The 22980-nt window shown below is 40.3% G+C and overlaps 1 protein-coding gene across 1 annotated transcript in view; it reads right to left on the reverse strand.

Moving 5' to 3' along the window:
- The window catches only part of ctnnd2a (catenin (cadherin-associated protein), delta 2a), a gene marked incomplete at its 5' end in the record, with an annotated part of 127295 nt that overhangs the window by 65794 nt on the left and 38521 nt on the right, over window positions 1–22980 (reverse strand). Inside the window, 2 exons of the mRNA XM_069705581.1 lie at window positions 1219–1432; window positions 10671–10803. Coding sequence (XP_069561682.1) covers window positions 1219–1432; window positions 10671–10803 — 347 coding nt within the window. The remainder of the gene's footprint in view (window positions 1–1218; window positions 1433–10670; window positions 10804–22980) is intronic.

Genomic DNA, 22980 nt, shown 5'->3' on the forward strand with positions numbered 1-22980 from the left:
ATTAAATTCTTGGTGGGAGGCATATTGCAAAAATATTTCAGGAGAAATGGAGATTAAATTATATCAACTCATGCAATGTGTGTGTGGGTGTTGAAATTTAATCTATACATCTTTTGCCTCCATTTTTGTGAGTATGTTTACATGAGTGTATGTATGTATGTGCATTTCTTACTTGGTGTGTGTGGGTGTGTGCACTCCTGCAATGTGTGTGTTTCAACTGTACTGGTGAGCCTGTGCTCTCCATGTCTTCAAGGTTAAACCTAGATTGGCCAGCAATTGTAAAACACCACACTTGCCAGCAGGAACTTGAACATAAGGTGGTCACATTCACATTTTTGTGATTCACCGCATACACCAACGCAAAAACAATGAATAATAATAATAAAATGGACAAAACTTACAGTGCATTCCAACTTAACCATCAGAAAAATCAGTGAAAAGACACGACACGGAACAAAACACCTATAAGGATAAGTGATGTTCAGCACTGCCGGCTGCCTTGCTGCCTCCTTTGCATTATTTCTAGAGGTCATGCCTTAGAGTCTTATTAGTCTGTTGAGGAGAAACATGATTGAATATTAAATACAATTCAGGTGCATTTGAAGGCGCTCACAACGCTTTTGAAGACTGAATAGTAAACTTTCCTGTAGAACATTTATTCAGTGAAAGCTGACTGGATAAATTCCCCAATGAAGTAAAATAATTCAGCCAAAACTCTTTCTGGCACTGCCAAGGCCAGATGAGGGGAGAATAAACTGTGGTTATGTCAATGTAAAAGTGTGTGTTCATTTTTAGTAATGTGTATGTGTGTGATTATGAGTCATGATGGCATACCAGAGAGTTAAATGTTTTGGATTTACCAAATCTACATAATTAAAATTAGTCTGAAGAGTAATCAGTCACACGGTGGTGTGCTAAAGTCACAAAATGAAAAGTACAATCACAATTAGATAAAGATATGAAATAAACAAACACAATTTTTTTATTGAGTTGTCAAAAAATGATTCTTTCTAATCAGTATTTAGATTTGGTGTCGGCGTGTGTCATATATAGAGCAGCTTGATTGATCCTTGCATCAGTTCATATTAAATTATATGGACACATTCACCAACACATACGCCATTATAACCTCTCATGAGAACACAGACAGACTCATACTGGAAAATAACTGATACACATGCTTGGAGGTGAAGCCTGAGTTTGTCACAGACAGCATACCTGTGACCAGCTCTCTGATTTCGACATCTCCTGTTTTCCTCAGCAGGCGAACCAGGGCTGGAATCCCCCCGCAGTTCTTCAGGGTCACTTTGTTTTCATCGTTGGCCTTGCCGTACACCAGGTTCCTCAGGGCTCCGCAGGCGCTGCGGTGAACCTCGCTCATCCTGTGGTCCAGGAGGTCGACCAGCAGCTGGATGCCTCCCTGTCTACGGATCTGAGTACCAGAGATACTGAATCAATGACAGTCATTTCTGCCTTATTCTTGAGTGAATAATATATAAAAACAAACAAAAGAAATCTATGATCTATCAGTAATATCTACCATACACACTCAAACACACCCACTTTACAGTCTCTATTGTTCACCAATGCTGAAACAGAAACATTATTAGTAATATTAGGTGATCAACAGTTAGCTTTTTCGTCTTTGTAGGTGGTATACTGTGTGTGTGTGTGTGTGCGTGTGCGTGTGTGTGTGTGTGTGTGTGTGTGTGTCTGTGTGTGTGTGTGTGTTGCCATCAGTATCTGTCAATCCTGCCAATCAGATTAACAACCCAATGTGGGCTAATTAAACAAACTATGACACAGCTAATGGCTGTGCTTTCACAAAAATGACACTTAATTACACTGATGAGGGAAGGAAGAGAGCGCACAATCGAACAAATGCAATGTTTTTTTTGCCTGTCTTGTGCGTGTTTCTCTGCTGTAATATCTTTCTCTTACCCTGCATCTCAAAATGTCCAGTTTTTACAATTCTTTGACTACAGTTGTCTTTTTCAGTAGTCTGATTCCCATTTCCTCACATGATCTTGCATACGCATAAACAGAGTATGACTGGATTACCAAGACTGACATTTTTGGTGTCTGTGAAAACAGGTGGGAGGCAAAACTGCTTCTTAAATTAGGGAACTATGGTTTAATTACATTTATGTAACATTTTTCCTATGCACCATGAATGATGGAGCGAATGTGTTTATGATTTATGCAATATTTTTAAAGGAAATGAAACCATTAAAAATGATATAATTAAAACTTTAAATGATGGAAAATTACATCAGAAAACAGGATTTCACTTTAAAATCCAAAGAGGGATTTGAGGTCGTTACCTCAGAAGGCTTCAGGGTTTTAAAGACCTACAACTGCAAGATGCTGGAAATTTCTATTCTAAAAAAATATCTTTAAATCTTTTTGAGTTTTAGTTTTCTTACATAGACCAGAACATGCCTTTGGTAGCAGCATTTTATCGTCTATACTAACAATACAGACAACATTTTAAAACCTGATCCACATAATACAGAAAACTGAAGTTCACAACATTTCATGACGAGGAAAATAATGTACTGGATTTGAAAAGCTTTCTGATTACAGGTAGGAAACATAGAAGCTGTGTTCCAGTCCTTTGAATTATAAACAATATCTCAACATTGTTCAGCAATTCAATTAGGAAAGAATGAAGCGAAAGTAAATTGCAATTCAGTCAGATCATCATGCCAGCACTTTGGTGTAGCAGGTTAAACGACAGAAGACCTGTTGTGACTGCTTTTACCAAACGACAAAAAGAGAAAGCCTTGAAACATGATCAAAATGATGAAATAAGAATGGATGGTATGATTATTCAATCTTCATGTAGGTAGGTAATACACATTCCCACATGATGTGTCTTCTCCTTTGACGTGTTTTAAACCTGCTAGCAGAAAGGACAATAAAATGGAGGAATTCAAATTGTGGCCAGACTTTGTTGTAAATGGTACAATAGGTTTCTTTCCAAACCTCCAAACTGCTCATTCTGTCTATAACCAGTTACTCAGCTTGTGTATGTGTATATATTTCCATATCTATTTTGCCAATAGAAAACGTGCATGTGCAAAGAGAGGTAAATGAACGAGCCAATCAGTGTGAATTTATGATTATAGCCTGATTCTGTGAGCAGGCGAGGCAGTCAGGACTATTAGCCCAGTAGGGATCACAATGAGGTTATTCTGGCGTTACACAATGCTTTCCTCCCATGGTGAAACACACATTGCCTTCCACCCATGGTGCGACACATATTGCCTTCTCCCTATGCTGGTACTTTTTAAACCCTCCCGCATCCCTTCTCCACTGCAGGGATCTTCATCGGCCTTAGGGGGCCAAAGAGCTTTGTGTTTGGTCCAGTCGACGGGTGTAGCACTAATCACGAGAAACAGGCTGCTGTGATCACCGGGAGACGAGTAGGCACATGGATAGTAGTATACTAGTGTGTTAGACAGAAAGAGAGCGAGAGAGTGCCTGTCTTCTACCCTTCCGCTTATTTAATCTCTGGAGTACTGCTACAGGCAGACTTACTCAACCAGATAACTCAAAGTGTTTCACAGTTAACTGCATAATCAAACTTCTTGAAACCCTTTTATTTGTCTGCATGTTCTCTTCCAAACCTGGGACATTAAGTAGAGAAAATAATTCTTACTGCCTGTTTCATTGTGCTGATGAGCTGCATGGACTGGACAGGAAAGTGGCATAAATAGGCTTCCGGGCCTTTTTTTCTGAGATTGTCTCGGGCACTCCACTTTTGACACAAATAAGTTAAAAAAAAAACCAGGTTGAAGGAGAAGTTCACAAATGCAATGGAAGTTTGAGTTCTCAATGGCAAAAACACAAGTGATGAATAAGGAAGACACAGTAGGAGTGTGAGTGTGAAAGCAGTGGAAAGTGAAAAAGAAAGTGATGGAGGGCAGGGAACGGGTGGAGGTGTTTCATGACACAGCAGGACTTTATTGAGCAAAATGACTGCTTATCTATTCAATTAAAATGGATTAAGGAATGCATTGAACGGCAAACTAACCTTCCTCGATTGGCCAAAAAGTTCCCTCAAACTGATATGCTGTCCCTCCTATGCCCTCCAGTCCTCACCTCTGCTCCTCTTCCAGTCCTCCTCTGCTCCTCTTCCAGTCCTCCTCTGCTCCTCTTCCAGTCCTCCTCTGCTCCCCTTCCCGACTACCGTGCTGATCTCTGCACCTCTCCCTCTTTATGTTTGTGTCACAGTTAATCTATTATTCCGTGAAAGCCATCGTGCTATTACTTTGTATTGCATCTGAGCTACCAACAAGGCTTGCCAATGCCTCTGCACCTCTTCCTCCATTCCATGTAAAGAAGATTACAAGCGCAGATTGATTTGTCTTTGTCTCTCGCTGTTCCGCGGCGGCCACGGCTATTGGTAACCCATAGCGACAGGATTGCCGTGGTAACAGTTAGCAGCGGTGACAGCTGGGATTGTGGGAATCAGAGGTGCTGCCGGCATAAAAGCTGGCAGCGGGATACACCGGTGACGCATACCTGGGATGGTGGCATGTGAAGCTCAACAAGTGTGTATGAGTCACCACATATGGAACCTCAACACTATTCAGCGGCACACTGCATACCGTTTACATGAGAGCGTGGAGACAGCGTGAAGATGGGTTACGCCTTTCTACCTTCAGTCCTTACACACACACACACACACACACGCGCACGCGCACACGCACACACACACACACACACACACACACACACACACACACACTTGTTTTTAACTGACATTTAGCCTACAGCTAGATGCATTTCAGAGCCTTTCAATGTTCGACTAATTGAGATCTTGGCTGGCCTGAGGCTAACATGTCCCTCTAGGGTATTGTAAACTGGGCTGAACACAGCATTAACTTATGGCTACCTAACATTGTTGTGAGGACAGGACACAGCTAATTCTCACAGAATGATCAACAGTCAGAGTTATAGCTGTAAAACTCTACCTTGATTAATACACTATGGGCTTCACTCTGTTGTATGAATTGTGAAAACACAAACCCCATGAGTCTTCACAGCTGTTGGTAGAAAGTGCTTAACCATCCCAGTGTGTGAGTGTATGTGTTCTTATGGCGGGCAGTTTAATCACAATAAATGGACATTAATACAGATGTAGATTTGTTTTTTAAGGGAGAGTAACAGGAAAGGCTGGAGAGAGGAAAGTAATGGATAAGCAAGTTGCTGCAAACCTCAGCGCTTAGACCAATGAGCAATCCGGGCACATTTTCTAAAAGTTACCTGAAATATCAGAGAATCCTGATGATCAAATGATAACAAATATATCAATAATGGAAGGGGTTCCTCCTCCTAAAACAGGACATTTTTAGATTAAAAACGAAAAAGTATTTAAATAGTCTTTAATTAAAATAGTCTTCAATAGACTCCTAAATGTACTCAGCATATTGCTGCCAATTTCAATATGTGCAAGTGCAACACTTACATAACAGACAATGGGAGAAAACTGCTACTACTTTAACCAAAATGTTATAAAGTGATCAGAGTGGAACATTTTATTTTACATGGAATGCCATGCGTAAAGACGGAGAGAAGCACACACAATGATTGCAGTATTTTCTACGGCTCATTTGCTGTGTCTTTCTCATGTTTCATGTCTGCTGAACACTTGAAAATGTAAAACCAGATTGCTGGTTATTGACTAGGTCTCATTGTCTTGCTCTGAAAACAAACTGTAAAACTGTAAGGACATACAGTATTTCAATTCTAAGAGTCTAGCTCGAAAGTTTGGTCCAGTCTGCAATACCCGTAAGATCCCTGTGTTTACGCTGTACTGTATAATTAAGCAGTTTTGGTACTAAAAAAATCATGAGGAAAGAGGGAGAAGGAAAAATTCTGGTATTGATATCAAAGCAATATGGGGTTTATGTACTAACAAAAGTGATGTGTTTAACAGAGAGAAAGGGTGGGGTGGGGTCTGAGAGAGAGAAATGACAGAGTCAGGGGGCATGTTCTCCTCCTTCAACCGGTCGGCTGGATAAATGGATATCGACATGGCTGCTACCCACAATGAATTACTGAAGTCTGACACTGTGTGTGAACTACCTTACAGGGATGCATGAGCTGCCATATATATATATATATATATATATATATATATATATATATATATGCAGGTGTGCATCTAGTTATGTGTGTGTGTGTGTGTGTGTGTGTGTGTGTGTGTGTGTGTGTGTGTGTGTGTGTGTGTGTGTGTGTGTGTGCAGAGAACAGGTGCAAATGATGCTGAAGATGAATTTGCCAAGCTGTCTCCGTGGTCTAAACTGTGGCCAGACCTCCATCTGCCCTGCCACAGGCGCATTAACACACACACACACACACACACACACACACACACACACACACACACACACACACACACACACACACACACACACACACACACACACACACACACACACACACACACACACACACACAAATATCTTTCTCTGTACGTTTGATTAAACAGGAGCATATGTGAAGGTAGAAAGCATATGTGCACACATGCATACAACCTTACTCATATTCTCACACTGACGAATCTCATCCACACACACATGCTGCTCTTTATGCTCACGGGCACACACAGTTCTGTTGAAACAGGTAAATATTCACAAGTGTACACTAATGTCCCCCACCTAGAGACAAACTGCACCGTTAATCATCCTTCTTGACACTTCCCAAAACCACAGCCCGCCTTCTTGTTACCTGATCCAAGATAACAGAAAACAATATTCTCTTGTTTTTTTTCTTTACTCTCTCCCCTCTCCTGTTTTCTGTCTGCTCTATTTCTCATCTGTGTCTGTTCTTCTCTCTCTCCCTCTGTTTGCCCTAACAGAGTATCTCTTTAGCGATGAATAGCAGCCATGCTGTGGCTGTATTTAGCTTCTCAGTGTGTCCCCTGCCATCTGTGTCTGTCTGCTTGACTGAAAATAAGAGAAAAGTGTTTTGATCCCTGCTCATAATAAACAGTTGCCATCCACATTCATAATGTATGTAAATGAGATAGCCAATCTCACGAGGTCTTTAACGTCATATATCAATGAAAGAACTAAGTACCTAGTTTACCAATAACATTCAATAATTATTTCATTAGATTATTGAAAACTATGTTGTTGTTTTTTTGTTTTTTTTTCCAAAAGTTGACATGGCTTTTATTGATCTGTTACTGTTGACAAAAGCTGTGATTTGCAGGTTATTTTGCAAGACAGCAAGATGGCTTTAGCAGCAGCTCTGACATCACAAGAAATTATATTCTATTACTGAAATATTTTCAATTTGGAGAAAGAAGCCTTAGTGAGCGATTAACCTGAAAACTGAGGGAGTGCTTCTGTCTTGGTAAGTAATGTCTTAAATTACCTGATACTAAAATTACCATCATTTGGTTTGATTTTTGTGGTAATTATCATTTTGTGAGCGCAGCTGTCGATTTTTTAAATGGTATGTCTGATTTTGGAATGAGAGGCACTGATTAGTATACAATGAAGATAAATGCATAGATGAATAACCATTAAAAGCCGTGATTGTCACTGTGTCCAGTAAAAATGCATGTTAAACTACCGCTACAGGAACTCCTATGGATCAACTATCCTACTCAGCACCATTTTCTGAACAAGTGATATGTAAAATTTAACATCACTATGGAGGGTGTGTGACATCCCATGTGTGTCTGACGCAGCCAGCCTAAAAAAATAAATCACGGTAAAAGGAAATTTAAGGTGAATGTGCAGTATTACAATGACAGGTAGCGTTACATGCAATAAAGTTCTGACATTATCCTGTGGCAAAATTACAACTGTGCCCAGCGCCCATAGGAATGTTAATTGAAATTCCTTTACACAAATGAACACGTTTTAAACCATAAAAAATTAAACCCATCACTAATCTTGCCCTTCACACGTCTCTACGGGCTGACTGTAATAATGCCTGTGTTAAGCAAAGCGTGCTGACAAAACTATCAAGGAAGTCAACGGGGATGACTGGTGGAAGCTACCGTGAGCTTTCCCAAGGATCTGTCATATAAATATAACTGGATATACATTTCATGTGAACGATAAAAAAAGAATATTGATTTGAAAACAAAACCAAATTTCTTCCAAATCTTGGTTTTCAATTAAAATTCTGTCTACATTAAATTCATTCTAACAGCGCGGGGCACCATCATTGTGTGTCTTCTGGATAAAAAGAAGAGCGGGTTTTCATTGAACTATCACAGAGCATCAAGTGAGGTCTCACATCTCCTCTAAAATGACAGGCATAGAGCAGGTCACTGAAAAAAGATATGTGTGTACATGTATTGAAGTGAGGGTAATCAACTAAGAATCTTCTCTTTATCTATGCCTCTGAAGATTAATAAAACATAATTTTGTATCTGCTGGTAGCAAAGAGAGACAACGTCTAACTCAATTTAATGTCCCTACATATTTTCTCCTCTTCAACTTGTGAAAACAAACTGTCACAACCTTGAAGATGAGCCAAGATACTTAAGAGCTTCACCAAACAAAAGGGACATTTTGATTACATTTAACATGAGTGGAGTAACCTAACCTAACAGTAAAACCGATTATAATTTACGTACTCTCTTATGAAGCCATGACATGTTTACTTTGCTCTGAAAACTTCTTTTTAGGTTACTTTGATTGAAATTGAATGAATTCAGCACCAAATGCAAACAGCACTGCACATCAAGATGCTCCAACATGCGCTCCATCATTAATATGGTAGCTCTACAGAGGAAATCGACATCTGAGTTATAACCTCTCAGGGTGATCAAGGGTAATAGGATAAAAGGCTCTTTAAAACACTTCAGAACTAACAGCAAGGAAGCAGAAGACATGTTTTGACTGGAAAATATGACAAGAATTTAAATGCTAAACTCTGTGAATTGAAGTGCTATGACAATGACAACAAAAAAAAAAAAAAAAAAAAAAAAAAAAAAAGTAAACACTATTGGTAGCAGATAGGGATTCATTGCTTTGTTTTATGGTTATCAAGGTTTGAGAAGAAATTATATTTCATTTACCCTCGCAAAGCAACTTCGTTAACTCTCATCATAGTACAACAGAGTTTTAATATATTTGGCCTCAAAACAGGAAGTGGATCTTTAACCAAATTATAATGGCCTAATGACCATCAGTCAAGTTTGTTCTTCAACGAAAACTATTTCTATTGGGTATCTCACTGAATCATTGTAGACATGCTGCATTGTTGTGATGCACATGATGCACATGTTGCAATGCGTGCAAGTCTGCAGGGCATACGTGTACATACAGGCTTTTATTCAATGTGATCAGAAGCATTCAGTTTGACTGGCTGATGTGTTTTTTTGTGTTTAGCAGGGTCTTGGACCTGAGCAAAAAAAAAAAAAATCAAACAGACTGATGAAGGCAGGCCAAAGCAATATACAGTTGTTATTTTCTCCATTGTTGGGCACCTCCATTCAGACAATAATTACACCCATTACAAAAGACATGAAGACTTAGCTTTCTTTCAGACCTGTGTGGTTAAGGGAGTGGGAGAGGAATGAAGTGTGATGCTTTTTTGTATGTAGGTGTGATTGCATTTTTTTTTTTATCTGTATATGTGTGTGTCTTTGTGTGGGTGGGTTAAGTGGGTTGATGTGAATGAAAATTAGCTGTGTCTTCATGTTTATATTCATAATTGCCTTTAATTTGCAGATATTTCATATTAGTTTTATTTTTTTGCTTTTCACGTTTGAATATTGAATTTTTAGGATTGTGCTTTAAATGTATTGACATGTGTCCACTTCATGCTGGTGTGCATCCCTTTGTGTTTATGTGTGAATGAGCAGTTTAGCAATGTGGCATCAATTTTCAATGAGGTCACAGTAGCAGCTATTGACCATCTCTGCTGAAATTAATTTAATATAGAAAAAAATGTGTCAATGCCCTCACTTGCATGTACTGGTAAATTGACTCAGAGGTAATGTAGGGTGGGGAGGGGTGTGTGTGTGTGTGTGTGTGTGTGTGTGTGTGTGTGTGTGTGTGTGTGTGTGTGTGTGTGTGTGTGTGTGTGTGTGTGTGTGTGTGTGTGTGTGTGTGTGTGTGTGTGAATGTGTTTAGGGGAAGTTGAAGGCAGAGAAAAGGAGATGGGGAACTACAGCTCTGGATGGGAGCGCATCTGCATGTGCCACTGTGATTGCTGTAGAGTGCAACTCACTTTATTAAAGGGTTTATTGGAGTGTTCTGAAGGGGCTTCCCTGCAAAATGGCTTTTGAGAGACAAACTTTATGCTTTGGGACTAATTGAACTTCACTGCCTCCATAGATACAACTCAGTAGTATGCACAGGATAAGAATAAAAACTGATAAGCTTTAACATGCAGAACATCACTGGGAAACTGGTTAGTGAATGCATTATTTTTCAAAAGCATTCTGATAAATAGTTTGGACAGCGACTCGTAGGAAAGTGTTCATTTGGTTACTTTTACATTTTGATGGTTTTTATTATCCAAGTTACAATCATTCTCTTCTCTGCAACACTGATTTTAATCAAATACTCGCACAACACTAACACACACACACACACACACACACACACACACACACACACACACACACACACACACACACACACACACACACACACACACACACACACACACACACAGATACAAACCTCGGCTTTGATCTTGTTGTCTCCGAAGCAGAGATGCTGTAGGTAGGCTGCAGCATTGGATTGCACTGATGGGAACTGGTGCTGTAACATCTGGATCACCTCTGGCAGCTCCGGATCTCTCCACCCAAACTCTCTGCAGAGAGACACACAGACAGAGACACTTTGATTTCTTCAGCACGTTAACAAAGCACCTCGCTCAAACACAAGAGATTACCTGAAAGCAGCCCAATAAAATCACAGAATCTCGTCTTCCTGACAAACCCAGCAGAGCTGAAGACATTCGCCTAATCACTTCTATTGTTACACAGTGTACACAGGGAAAAATGGAGCGATAGATAAAAAGTCAGAGTATGAATGAAAGAGAGACATTTAAATGTCAAAGTCCACTTTGTTTTGTTTTAAACCAGAAAAACTCTCCTCTTTTGGGAGACAGCCTTACAAGCTAAGCAGCACAGTGGGACAGAAATAATGCAAATCACTCGCTGAATGCCCAATTTGCCAAAACATTGTAATTTCCATCCATCACAGGCACAGGAAATGAGGCCAACAGGTTAAGCAGGTGAACACTTCTACGGCGGAAAGGGGAAAAACGTGGCACAAGTAGCATTGGTCTTGCAGCATGGTATATGAGGAGTTAGGTTGTCCTTGAATAACATTGTGATCCTTTGAAAGGATCAAGTATCACAAGCCAGATACTTCAACGTATAGAGTTCATAAAAGCTATACAACTGTGTTTGTGACGATGGCAATGGTAATAACCATGTCCGACAAAGACATTTCACAGGGATGCTTGAGATTGCCACTTTGACAGTAAACTGAAGACAACAGCTCATCTGTAAATCTATCTTCATCCGGTGAAACACAATGCGTACAAATAAATAGGTTTTCAGTACAACCCTGAATTGACACGAGCTGCGGAATTTTGAGCAAGCCTAGAAAAAGAGGTGAACAAATTTAGGGATTGCACAGCACAGCATTACTACTGCCTACATGCTGTCTGCTGTGTGAGTGCTGTGAGTTATGTTCTATACTTTCCACCATTAGAAGTTTACACTCCTATGAACACACTGGATGAAGTGAAATAAATGTTTTGTCCCCTGGTAATACCCAGGAAATGGTTTCCTTTATTGTATTATCCCCTGCCGATAATTGTTTTGCTACAGTCCCCCAAATGAGGAAATTATGAGTGTGCAAGAAAGTGTGGGCGACTGTATGCGTGCACATGCATGCTCGAGTGCGTGTTGGCCAAATCTACTGTAATATTGTCTCCAATAACCACTCTGTACTGTTCCTCTGTTAGTTCCTCTCTCACACTTTCTCTCAGTGCTTTCAGAAAACCGTCAACCCTCAATGGGATCTGACGAAAACCTATGTTGAAATTTTGAGGCTCCCATCGATTGCGATGTTTGAGGATTGATTTTGTTGTTTCTGCCTTTGTGCTTACTGCTCTGTGGCAAAATGCTACTCACTGTAACCCTGATCAAGCTATCGTGAAAACCGCTGATTTATATTGCCTCCAAACCCAGTCGGCCCAAACATGAAAATGTGGTAAATATGCGACAATTGACCTGCCTGGGGAGTTGAAATTGATTGGGTAGAGGATTGTGTCTATGCGGGTGCATCCAAAGTTTTTGCACCAGAAAATGAAGCCTCGACACAGTGCTCTCATCTCTGTCGGATCAAACGATTGCGGTCTATGAAACATCTGTGAAAAGCAGAGCATTCACGGGGAGTAAACATGGCTCTCGAAGATAAAACAAGCTCCAGCATGGACGGCTCTTTATCTGCCGACTGATAAGTATTCATTCAGCCAGAAAGCAGGACTGACAGAGGGAGGTAGAGGAAAGATAGAGAGAGGGAGGAAGAGGGAGGGATTCCCAAGGCATTTAGGGGATTTAGGAGGAGAGACCCTCAAACAACGTTCCTTAAATCACAGCCAGATACCATCAGGGCAGTTTGTTTGTTTTATGTGTGTGTATGGGTGTGTGGCAAGATTAAGATAGGATCATGATGTGTGTTTATATGGACACAATTGCCTCTGTGCTGGTGAGTATCTATCCGTGTGTGTGTGTGTGTGTGTGTGTGTGTGTGTGTGTGTGTGTGTGTGTGTGTGTGTGTGTGTGTGTGTGTGTGTGTGTGTGTGTGTGTGTGTGTGTGTGTGTGTGTGTGTGCATGTACTCGCAAGTGTATTCATATTCATCTGAGTCTTTACTTCAGTGTATGTATGTATCTCACGATGTGCTGATGTGCATGACTGTGTATGTGTGTGCACCATCCATCCCCTGCAGCCTCCAACTCTGTCAGTGTAGTTAATAGAAAGCAGAGTGATCTGCTGATAAGATAAGCATCATGGCTCGCCATTAATTAAAAACCCTTAGTGGGGAGAGAGACAGAGTGAGGAAGAGGAAGAGAGCAGAAGAGACAAAGCGGGAGAGAGTGAAACAGAGAGGGAAAATGATGAAGGAAAGTTAAGGGAAAAAAACAAGAGCATTCAAGGCTAACTGTGGGTACAACAGGCAAAAGAGGCTGACAGGAGGGGGAAACAAAAAAAAAAAAAAGGATGGAGAAAGAGGAAAACAACTCTCAGATGAGATGCCAGTCATGTCAACACATGTACTAATGAGAGCTATAGCCCTGGTAGATGCAGCACCAGGCGACATGCCAATGATGTGAAACAGCAGGATGCAAACAGAGAGGAATGCAGCCTGCTAAAGAAAGGACTGATCAAAGAGGCAGTGCCAACAGAACTGCAAGATTCAAACTAAGTACCCACACAGCTTTTGAGGAATCAGCACCACAATATGCTGCCGCTTTCTGTGCCATATTCTTTAAGTTACTTTATCATTTAATGCCTTGTCTGGTAATAAATGCCACACAGAAACAGTCTGTTGACTTGGCTTTTTGAATATTGAGCTTTGAGTTCTTGATATGACACACCAATGGGTATGAGAATAAAATTAGGTGGCAGTGTTGCGGCACAGAGCTCTGTGTTCCTGGGCAGACGGGTTACTCTGCCATTTCTCGAGGCATGCGGAGGCGTGATGCAGCGAAATACTTTCAATGGAAACACTAGGTATGGCAGGAGAGACATCTGACATACTGAGAAAAAAGGCAGGTGGCAAGGGGGTTGGTGGGGGAGAGAGGGTGGAGGCAGAGACAGAGTGATATAACTGGGACAGAGGAAAAGACTGGCATGTGATGGCGGGGCTTTGATGCAGGCAGACACACACAAACACACACATGGGAGGGAGGAAAAATATGATGGAAGAGTACAACACGTGGAAATACAAGGACTATCAAAGGATTTCTTTCTTTAAATAAAACTTATCTTCATCTCTCTCTCTTTTCATGTCCAGCTCTCATGAGGCAGGTGAACTATCTGAAACTCCATCATGACCAGAGATACACATATATGCACACACTCAGTGAGAGAGAGAGAAAACTGACTGGATCCACACACATTTTCTCTCACATACACACATACAATAGTGAAGCTCTGTGTTTGACAATGCTGATTTTCACGCAGGTTGTTTGATTGTTGCTGTGAATGATTCCACTTCCTCTCTGCTAGAAAAAGACTGAAGGTAGGGGGACATGAGTGGCAGCAATTTCAGTGTTGTAAACACATCCACAAAATGTACAATTTCTGGCACTTGCAATATTGACACACGAGACACTGCATAAGAAACAGTTACCACAGGTGTTGCAAATTCAAGAAGACACAAATTAAAATGTATTTCAGAGCATTTACAACACACTGTGGTGCTGTATCGGATCTCATTCTCTATTTTCACAACCTAATACGGTGCATGATGCCACACACATTTTTTTCAATGATTTATGTCTCCCAGCCCAAATCACATCCATCCGCAGTTCCCACAATGCATCTGGAGTGACAGCTCCACACAGGAAGCCTCTCCCGCTGGCCTTAATCTGATTGGACAAGGCCTGTCATGTCTGTTAACTGATTGGAGGGTCAGGAATGGACAGACTGGCAGTGTGCATACCAAAGCAGATGCTAATTAAGACCTGAACATCAATCTTCATCACTGTGTTAAGACAGAGGGAGGGTAGATAGAGAGTGAGAGAAGAAAGAGGAGCAGTGTGGAAGGGAGACTACAGAAAGAAAAAAATAGGAAGAATAGCAGTTTTCCTTACTCTGGAGAACCTGAATAAGAGTTTGACTTTGAGAGATGAGCAAATAGTGTTCTTTTGGAATACTGGCTATTAATTATTTTAAAATTTCAGAAGCCAAACATTTTTTTCCCCTCTTCTTTCCTTTATCTTGAACTTCTTTTTATATTTAATCTCAAGGGCTGTCAATAACCTAAGGAGGTGTAAAAAAAAAGAAGTATACACTCGTATAGAGTAAGTGTAAGAGTGGTTCATATGTGTCCTCTATGCATCTGTTCACAGTGTATACATGTTTGTGTGTAAATGCTCCTCGACGCATCTGCAGGAGTATAAGTGAAGGGAAAGTCAATAAGAAAAGACTTCAGCAATTCCACAGATAAACAGGTGAAGATGCACAAACAGGCACTCTAGTTATAATGCCAGGTCTCTTTAATTAAAACAACTTAATTAAGATGCTATCCAGTGAAAATAGCCAGCCCAGTTGATGTGCCCTACTGATAGGTGTTTAACATTTTCTCCTTGGCACACACAGCCACAGAAGAAGAATTAATATCAAGAGCACAAGATGGTGCTCGTAAACATGGGCAATAATTTTAGATGTACAGTCTATACCTGTTAACTTATTTATCTTCACCTCATTTATATTACCTCATAGGGATAGGGAATCAAAGTTTAAATTCAATTTAAACAGTTTGATATTTGCAGTTCCGATATTGTCTAGATCCAGATGAGAGCACTCAACTGCATCTATATCAGCAGAATATTCATGATAACAACCAGAGCAGGAACGCCACCCTGTGTCTCCCACAAATTTACAGTTTGGTGGAAAAATCATTCTGCACAGATTATATTTACTGCCGATGATTTGTTCTCATACCAAAAGGACTTTAGACCATCTTGTGCCTTCATGAAAAGCTGCTGGGAACAGCTCAGGGTGGTTAGTTGGACATATAAGGCACTCACTTAGGTTCAGATACAAACTCAAGTTCTCAAGTCAATTTCTTTCAATAATCATCCATCACCATGATGTAACCTTAACCAAGTCTTTTGAGTTACTAAAACATAACAATAAATACACTACTCTTCCTTTGGTTGAAGGTTAATTCAATGAAAAAACATTGACCACATTGACATTTATATTGAACATGTTGTATGCTCAATAATAATAATACATTTTAAAGTCATTGTTTTTTCCAAAACATATTAGCCATTGCAAATTACATGTAAACTATATACAGTATATATATTTTTTTGGTGGTGCAGTTTCTATAGAAACAGACTGTCCCGTCAGACTTTGGAAGTATCAACCAGGAGAGGTAAGATCTGTCTTAGGGTGTCCAAAGTAGCAAATTCTCCCATTACTGTAAAGGTATGAGCATTTTACTATAGCCGATATAATTATGGGCATTAGCTTTAACTTGTGTAAAAAAGAAACATATAAGTAAACTGTTTTAGCTTGAGGAGCTGCTGCATATTTGACAAAGAACTTGACAAATGCTCACACTATCTAGTGTCACGTATTTTCTGTGTTACCTTGGCCCTAATGGCCCTTGGAAACATTACATGTTTTGTCCATGCTCTTCCTTTCTGCTAAAAAAAAAAATCTCTGGGTATGGAGCTTTGCTCCAGCTGGAAAAGCCAAACAAAAACACAGCTACAGTAAAGGGGATCAATGAAAGGTGGGGGAAGAGAAGGGGTGATGCTTGTAATAGCTGGGCAGACAAATGGAAAGATAGCAATGGGTGGACGGAGCCTGGGATGAAACCCATCCAGAAATAAACAGTGGACAAAAATCTGTGGTGAGTCAGCTACAATTAAAACACCTCATCTTCTGACACTATCCCCTTTCCGCCTTAGCGCCTGCTCCATCAGTTACTGATGGGCAAATGGAAGTGACTCTGGTAATCACAGATCACCTCTCTCCATGGAAATAGAAAAGTGACCTGTTAATTTCACACTGAAGGTAAATCATAAGGGAGGAAAAGAAGAGAAGAGAAGAAAATCAGAGGCCATGAATAAGAGCAACAATGTGTTGCACAGCAGAGAAATATTAAATGGGATGTACAGGGGAAGACTAGATCACTTCAGTGTGAGAAGCCACATGTGATTCTCCTCCTGCCTCTCTCCCTTTTATTTGCTCATACCACCATGCTTGTTTGTCCCTCTCTCTTTTTCTCTCTCTTTCTCTCTGTCTGGAGGTGTTTCATTGTTCCTTGAGGCAACCACCCAGACGAAGAGAAAGATCAATACGATTCCTCTATGGCATCTTCCAGCTGGGAGTAGGAGGCTCAGGAGGTTGAATAAAAGTGAACAAAGGACGGCGTGAGAAGAATGAGAGACCCTGAATGAGACTGACTAACAGTGAATGGTACTGTGACAGATGAAAGGCAAAAGAGCTGATGATGAATGCACTGCTTACCACCAGCAAATTCAGAACTTGAACAATTCTAATGTATTTTGATTTTACTATATCATTATATTATTAAATTCTAATGTTAATACATATCATAGTGTAGTTTTTTGTAAAACAAATGTAATAGAAGTATAATACGTGTTCTTTGCGTGGACTAAATTGAGGACTAAGTGATATTATTATTAATCATGAATGAAAAACTATTCAAGTTGATTGCAAAATAATTACAATTCTTCACTGAGTGTCAGTAGTTCTTAAACCAGTGAAAGTGCACTTCGTCTACACTTCTTGCACACGTCCTGAGTTAGTAGGAGGAGGGATTATGTAATAACAGTATCATATTCAAAGGATAATTCAGGCACAGCAGGAAGGGGATATATGGTGCTTTTCATGTTTGAGTGTTCCTTTGGATTTTCTCTACTTTTTTAATGTGTCGCTGTCCACTGAACTGCTCCACAGGATACATACAGTCAGTCCCCTATTCCCTATTTATAATAGCTATAGGTTTCTCCACTCTCTGCCCTTTTGATAATTTGATAAGCCTGTCTACTTGAATATTAAAACAGTACAAAATATAATTTAAGAGAGTGTGTGTGTGTGTGTGTGTGTGTGTGTGTGTGTGTGTGTGTGTGTGTGTGTGTGTGTGTGTGTGTGTGTGTGTGTGTGTGTGTGTGTGTGTGTGTGTGTGTGTGTGTGTGTGTGTGTGTGTGTGTGTGTGTACAGGTATGTGTTTGTGAGGCTAGCATGGGTGGGGCCGGTGAAGGAGAACATTAATGTGCAGGGCCATGGAACGATTTGCCAGGGTAAGGAAAACACAAACACCGGCACTAGTCCTTGCAATTAGCTGAACACACAGAATCGGAGGACTAATTGAATGGAGCATTAAGCTGACAGACAGGTGTTCGTTTATATACACACCCAGAGAAGGGGGCGCACACATGCACGTACACAGCCTATTGAATTTATACACACACTGCAGTTAGGCAAAGGCTCGTACTCACAAGCACATTCACTGACACATATATACGTACCCAAGCGCACACTCTTGTACATGGCATATGCATTGAGGACACACAAACATACCCTTTTATATCTACAAAGAGGCGACAAAACACACACACACACACACACACACACACACACACACACACACACACACACACACACACACACACACACACACACACACACACACACACACACACACACACACACACACACACACACACACACACACACACACACACACACACACAAGCTATTATCCTGCATTTGCTGATCTGTAATTTTCAGCCCAGTGGCACTATTCCCCCGTTGCACAGTGCAATTACTGGATGTTTACACAGCCAAACAATAGACCAATGAAACTTACTCTCAGTCAAACATTCATTAGATGGGCCAATAGAAGCTGAGGTGACCTAGACCATTACACTGTATCACACACAACGCTCATTACCATTGAGCGGTGTATTCTACTGTTGCTGAAGCAGGTTTGAGGTATAATCCGGTACCCTCAGGAGATCAGTCCAATTGAAAAACGAGGCAGTTACAGTGAGAGATACAGTGTAACACAATGCATTTTCAAGTGGGCTATCAGGCTGACAACTTCCAGTGGAGACACCTGGTGAAAGTTTAGCATGACTGTGTACCACTAAAACGTGTGGCACAGTTTAACACAGGAGACATGATGGCATGATGATCATTTTTAATGGTTTTCATTACTCTCCTATTTGGATCAACCAGGCAAACTCAAATATCAAGTACAAGATATTTGGGCTTTTTACCCTCCAATCATTACAAAAATGTTCTGCAGAAGACACATGGAAACAGGCTGCTTTACGAAAAATAGTTAAGCTTTGTATTACCAGTAACTAATTTACCAATCCCTACAGGAAAATTGGTCTTTCTCTTCCCCTCTTTGAAGGACAGGGTCAAGTCCTGAACAGCACCGCCATTAAAGCTGATTAAAAACTGTGTTTTTGTAGCCCAATTTTAAGGTGAATAAATCAGGTCTTCTTTAGACTGGGATTTTTACATTTTTCACAGATTGACCAGAGAATTGATATTAGTGAACAATCACTGGCAAATTGCACTGTGATTATGTCTAAAACACTGAGAACAACCACTCCACTCTTACTTTAGCCATGATACAACAAAAGTGAACAAATTGACCATTCAAATCCCCATCCACTACACTCAGCCAATCAAAGTGCAGGCACAAGATTGCTGGCGGATGACCAAGAGCTGGCGGAAAAATAACTGCCCCATTGTCTCTTGATTTGCAGGCTGATGCAATCATATCAAGGAGTCTGCTCTGGCCTCTGAATGACAAACAAGAAAGGTGAGCTATTTTTACTGTGATGATGCCAGTCAATGCTAGCCTATGTAGGTGTGTGTGTGTGTGTGTGTGTGTGTGTGTGTGTGTGTGTGTGTGTGTGCGTGCGTGCGTGCGTGCGTGCGTGCGTGCGTGCGCGCGACCAACAAATGTGCCTTGATGCCTTATCCCTAATGAAGGTGCCACACTGTCAGTTTGTGTGTCCATGTGTATCACGGAGCCACACATTATCTAGAATTATTCTGCCATGTGAATATCACACTGATAAGGTCAAGCATGATATTAACACTGTTAATGTGTGTGAGTTCACGTGTATACATATATGTGTGTGTGTGTGTGTGTGTGTGTGTGTGTGTGTGTGTGTGTGTGTGTGTGTGTGTGCACATGCATGCAAGGCATTTATCCAGTGCCACATTCACACTACAGAGCCAGACATTTACTGTAGAGGTCAGAGACCTGCCCTGATATTAAACAAGAGAGATGACTTGCCAGACAACATGAACACACTTGGAAGCACACGCACCCCCACACACACACACACACACACACACACACACACACACACACACACACACACACACACACACACACACACACGTTCACACACACTTTTTTTGTGCTTCCCTTTTCCCTCTTGTATTGCTCTTTTTCACATAAACCCACACCTGTGTATGCATGTGCATCCTCCAAACCACTTATACACTCCAGGTAAATTCACTCCAGTACTTCAGCACATCACTCCCTTTATTTTGTATGTCTTTCCTCACTTTGTTTTTTCATGGCTTCATCTTTCTGTCCTCGTTTCCCCATCTCTCACCTTCTTTTTGGCTTCTTCTGAGGGGTGAATGGTGAACATTAAACCACAACTAAAACACCAGAGAGCAAGTTAAGTAAGTGGAGGTACCAAGCTGTACAACCTGAAACAAAAGCAATGGCTAGACAAAAGTGGAAACAGAAAGCTGGGGGAGACTGAACATTTATACCAACAGCAGCCTTAGTAGTCTGCCTGTGTCTACATAGGATACTTTCAGGTACGGCACTGAGTTGTAGTTCAGAGCCCAACATGCATCACTGTAGTTATGTTCAAAAACTGAGGAAAGCAGAATTCACGCATAAAACTATAAAAGCTTTATGCTTCTATATATAAGTATATTTGTTTCATCAGATGCATGTAGGATTCATGACAGAAAAAAATGTCTGAAATCCTGTGACATGCCTTAAACAGTTGGCTCCAAGGCAAAAAAAAAAAAAATACAAAAATGCTTCCCACTTCTACCAATATATTGTCTTCCACATGCACTCCTTTAAAACACAACCCAAGAGTCAGGCCTCTCCAGTAGAACTCTTGTGTTGTTAATCAGGATTGTTTAACCCCTCACCCTCTTTATTGAAAATTGGGTTTCTCATTAACATGATGTAAGAAAACAGTATGCTGCAGAATAAAACACTCAGTAAAGCATTTTGAATAGCCAGTGGCAGCATTTAATCTCATTCTGACATTTTCATCTGAACATAATAGCCATAAACTTGTATTTCAAAATGTGCTGTTGCAGAAGTTTTTTTTATAAACTGTCATTTACCTTCCAAACAACTCCTATAAAGAGTAGGCAGTAGAGCTGCTCTTATACAATATATTATACCACAATACGTGATGATTTGCCTCTGCCCAAGCATTACAGGGGAATTCTGAACTTTGCTTACAGTTCACCTTGAGGTGACTAAACTCTCCTTTGGCAAAGTGCGAGCTATGGTGTGGGCATATTAATATTTCAGAATTGCTATGTGGGCAGTGTGTTTGTGTGTGCGAGAGAGAGGGAGAGAGAGCGTGAGAGCGCAATCAGCAAAGAAAAACTAATAAGCCAGTGATTAGCTTATGCACCTGCTCTTCTTATTAGCTCACAATGGAGCAATAATATAGCACAGAGTGGTAGCGGTTCAGTTTTTGCTAAAAAACGCTGTTCAAGACAACAACATACATGCTGATTATAATGCTAACAATGGAGATGATAACATGAGAAGATAGCAGTGATAAAATATAACTAAGACGACAAACCCGATATAAACTCAAGACATGATCCTGACATTTATATTGTTGACCATGCAGCATCTGATAATAACAATGACTGTGATGCCTTTCTGCCATCTATGTTTTGATAACTTCCGCTATATGCAGGACATTGTGTGTATTAAAGCAGATTATGATGGAACAGGTGAAGGTGGAAGGCTGTAATGATAAAAAAAAAAAAGGATTAGCATTAAACAGTTATGATTATGATATTGATAACACAGAAAAAAGTCATAGGGAACATACTATCTCACAAAATGTCAAGCTGCATTTAAAGATTTAGAAATTTTCCATGTAAGATTGTGTACCATAAAGCTACACAACTGTTTAAGCACACACACACACACACACACACACACACACACACACACACACACACACACACACACACACACACACACACACACACACACACACACACACACACACACACACTTTAAAAGCGGATTAAGTGAGACTAAACACAGTCATCCACTTCAAATAAAATCAGAATGGAGGCAAAAGATAAAGAGGAAGAGAGCTGTGCAATAGAAACATCACATGTTGGAGCTCCAACATGGCTGGGGTCACACAATGTGACAGCGTGCATACTCTATTCACACTGGGTCAACTCAGCATACAGTAAAATGACAGATTTCATAGCAGTGTGCAAAGAACTATAGAAACACGGGTTCTTTCCTGAGAGGGATCTATGACAGCTATTATTTTATAGCTGTGGGTTTATTCGCTACCTGGTATACAGCGAGCAACATTTCAATGATACAGATGACTGAGTCCTCTGAAGTGGTATAGTTTGGTAAGAAAAGTTTTATTTTTTACTTGTTTATCCATTCTTGCAACATGATTGTTGGCATGAAAGTAAAACCCATGATGGAATAGGAGTGAAATTATTAGCTAGTTGGAGCAATGCTTGTTTGACAGCTCTGACAGCTTGTTCGAGATCTATAAAACAATAAAGCAAAGACTTGTAGCTGAAATTGCCACAAATATTGCATCTTCACAGATTGTTTTTTCCCTGATTGTGGTGTTTAAGATTGTATATTTTGTTAAATATCTGTGATTAAAACTGTGTTATGTTGTATTTACATTAGGAGGACAGCAACTGAACCAGTTAGCTCTCCGTTATCTTTTAATGACACTTATTTCAGAGAATGAAATGCAACACAGATTGTGTTAAAATATTCTCCTACAATACCAATCTATTCTGATGCACATACAGTATAAAGAAACAATATCACAAGATTTGGGCCTTAGTTTTGACAAATTGCATTTTCAAGACTGCAAAATCAGTCAAGTGATTCAGGCAAATACACAAAAGGTATAAAATGTACACTGAGAAAAACAAACACGATCACGCATGGAT

The sequence above is a fragment of the Brachyistius frenatus genome, unplaced genomic scaffold (assembly GCF_029030835.1).
Source record: "Brachyistius frenatus isolate BFR_SWC_R1_liver_20210118 unplaced genomic scaffold, ASM2903083v1 Contig_57, whole genome shotgun sequence".
Classification (NCBI taxonomy): Eukaryota; Metazoa; Chordata; class Actinopteri; family Embiotocidae; genus Brachyistius; species Brachyistius frenatus.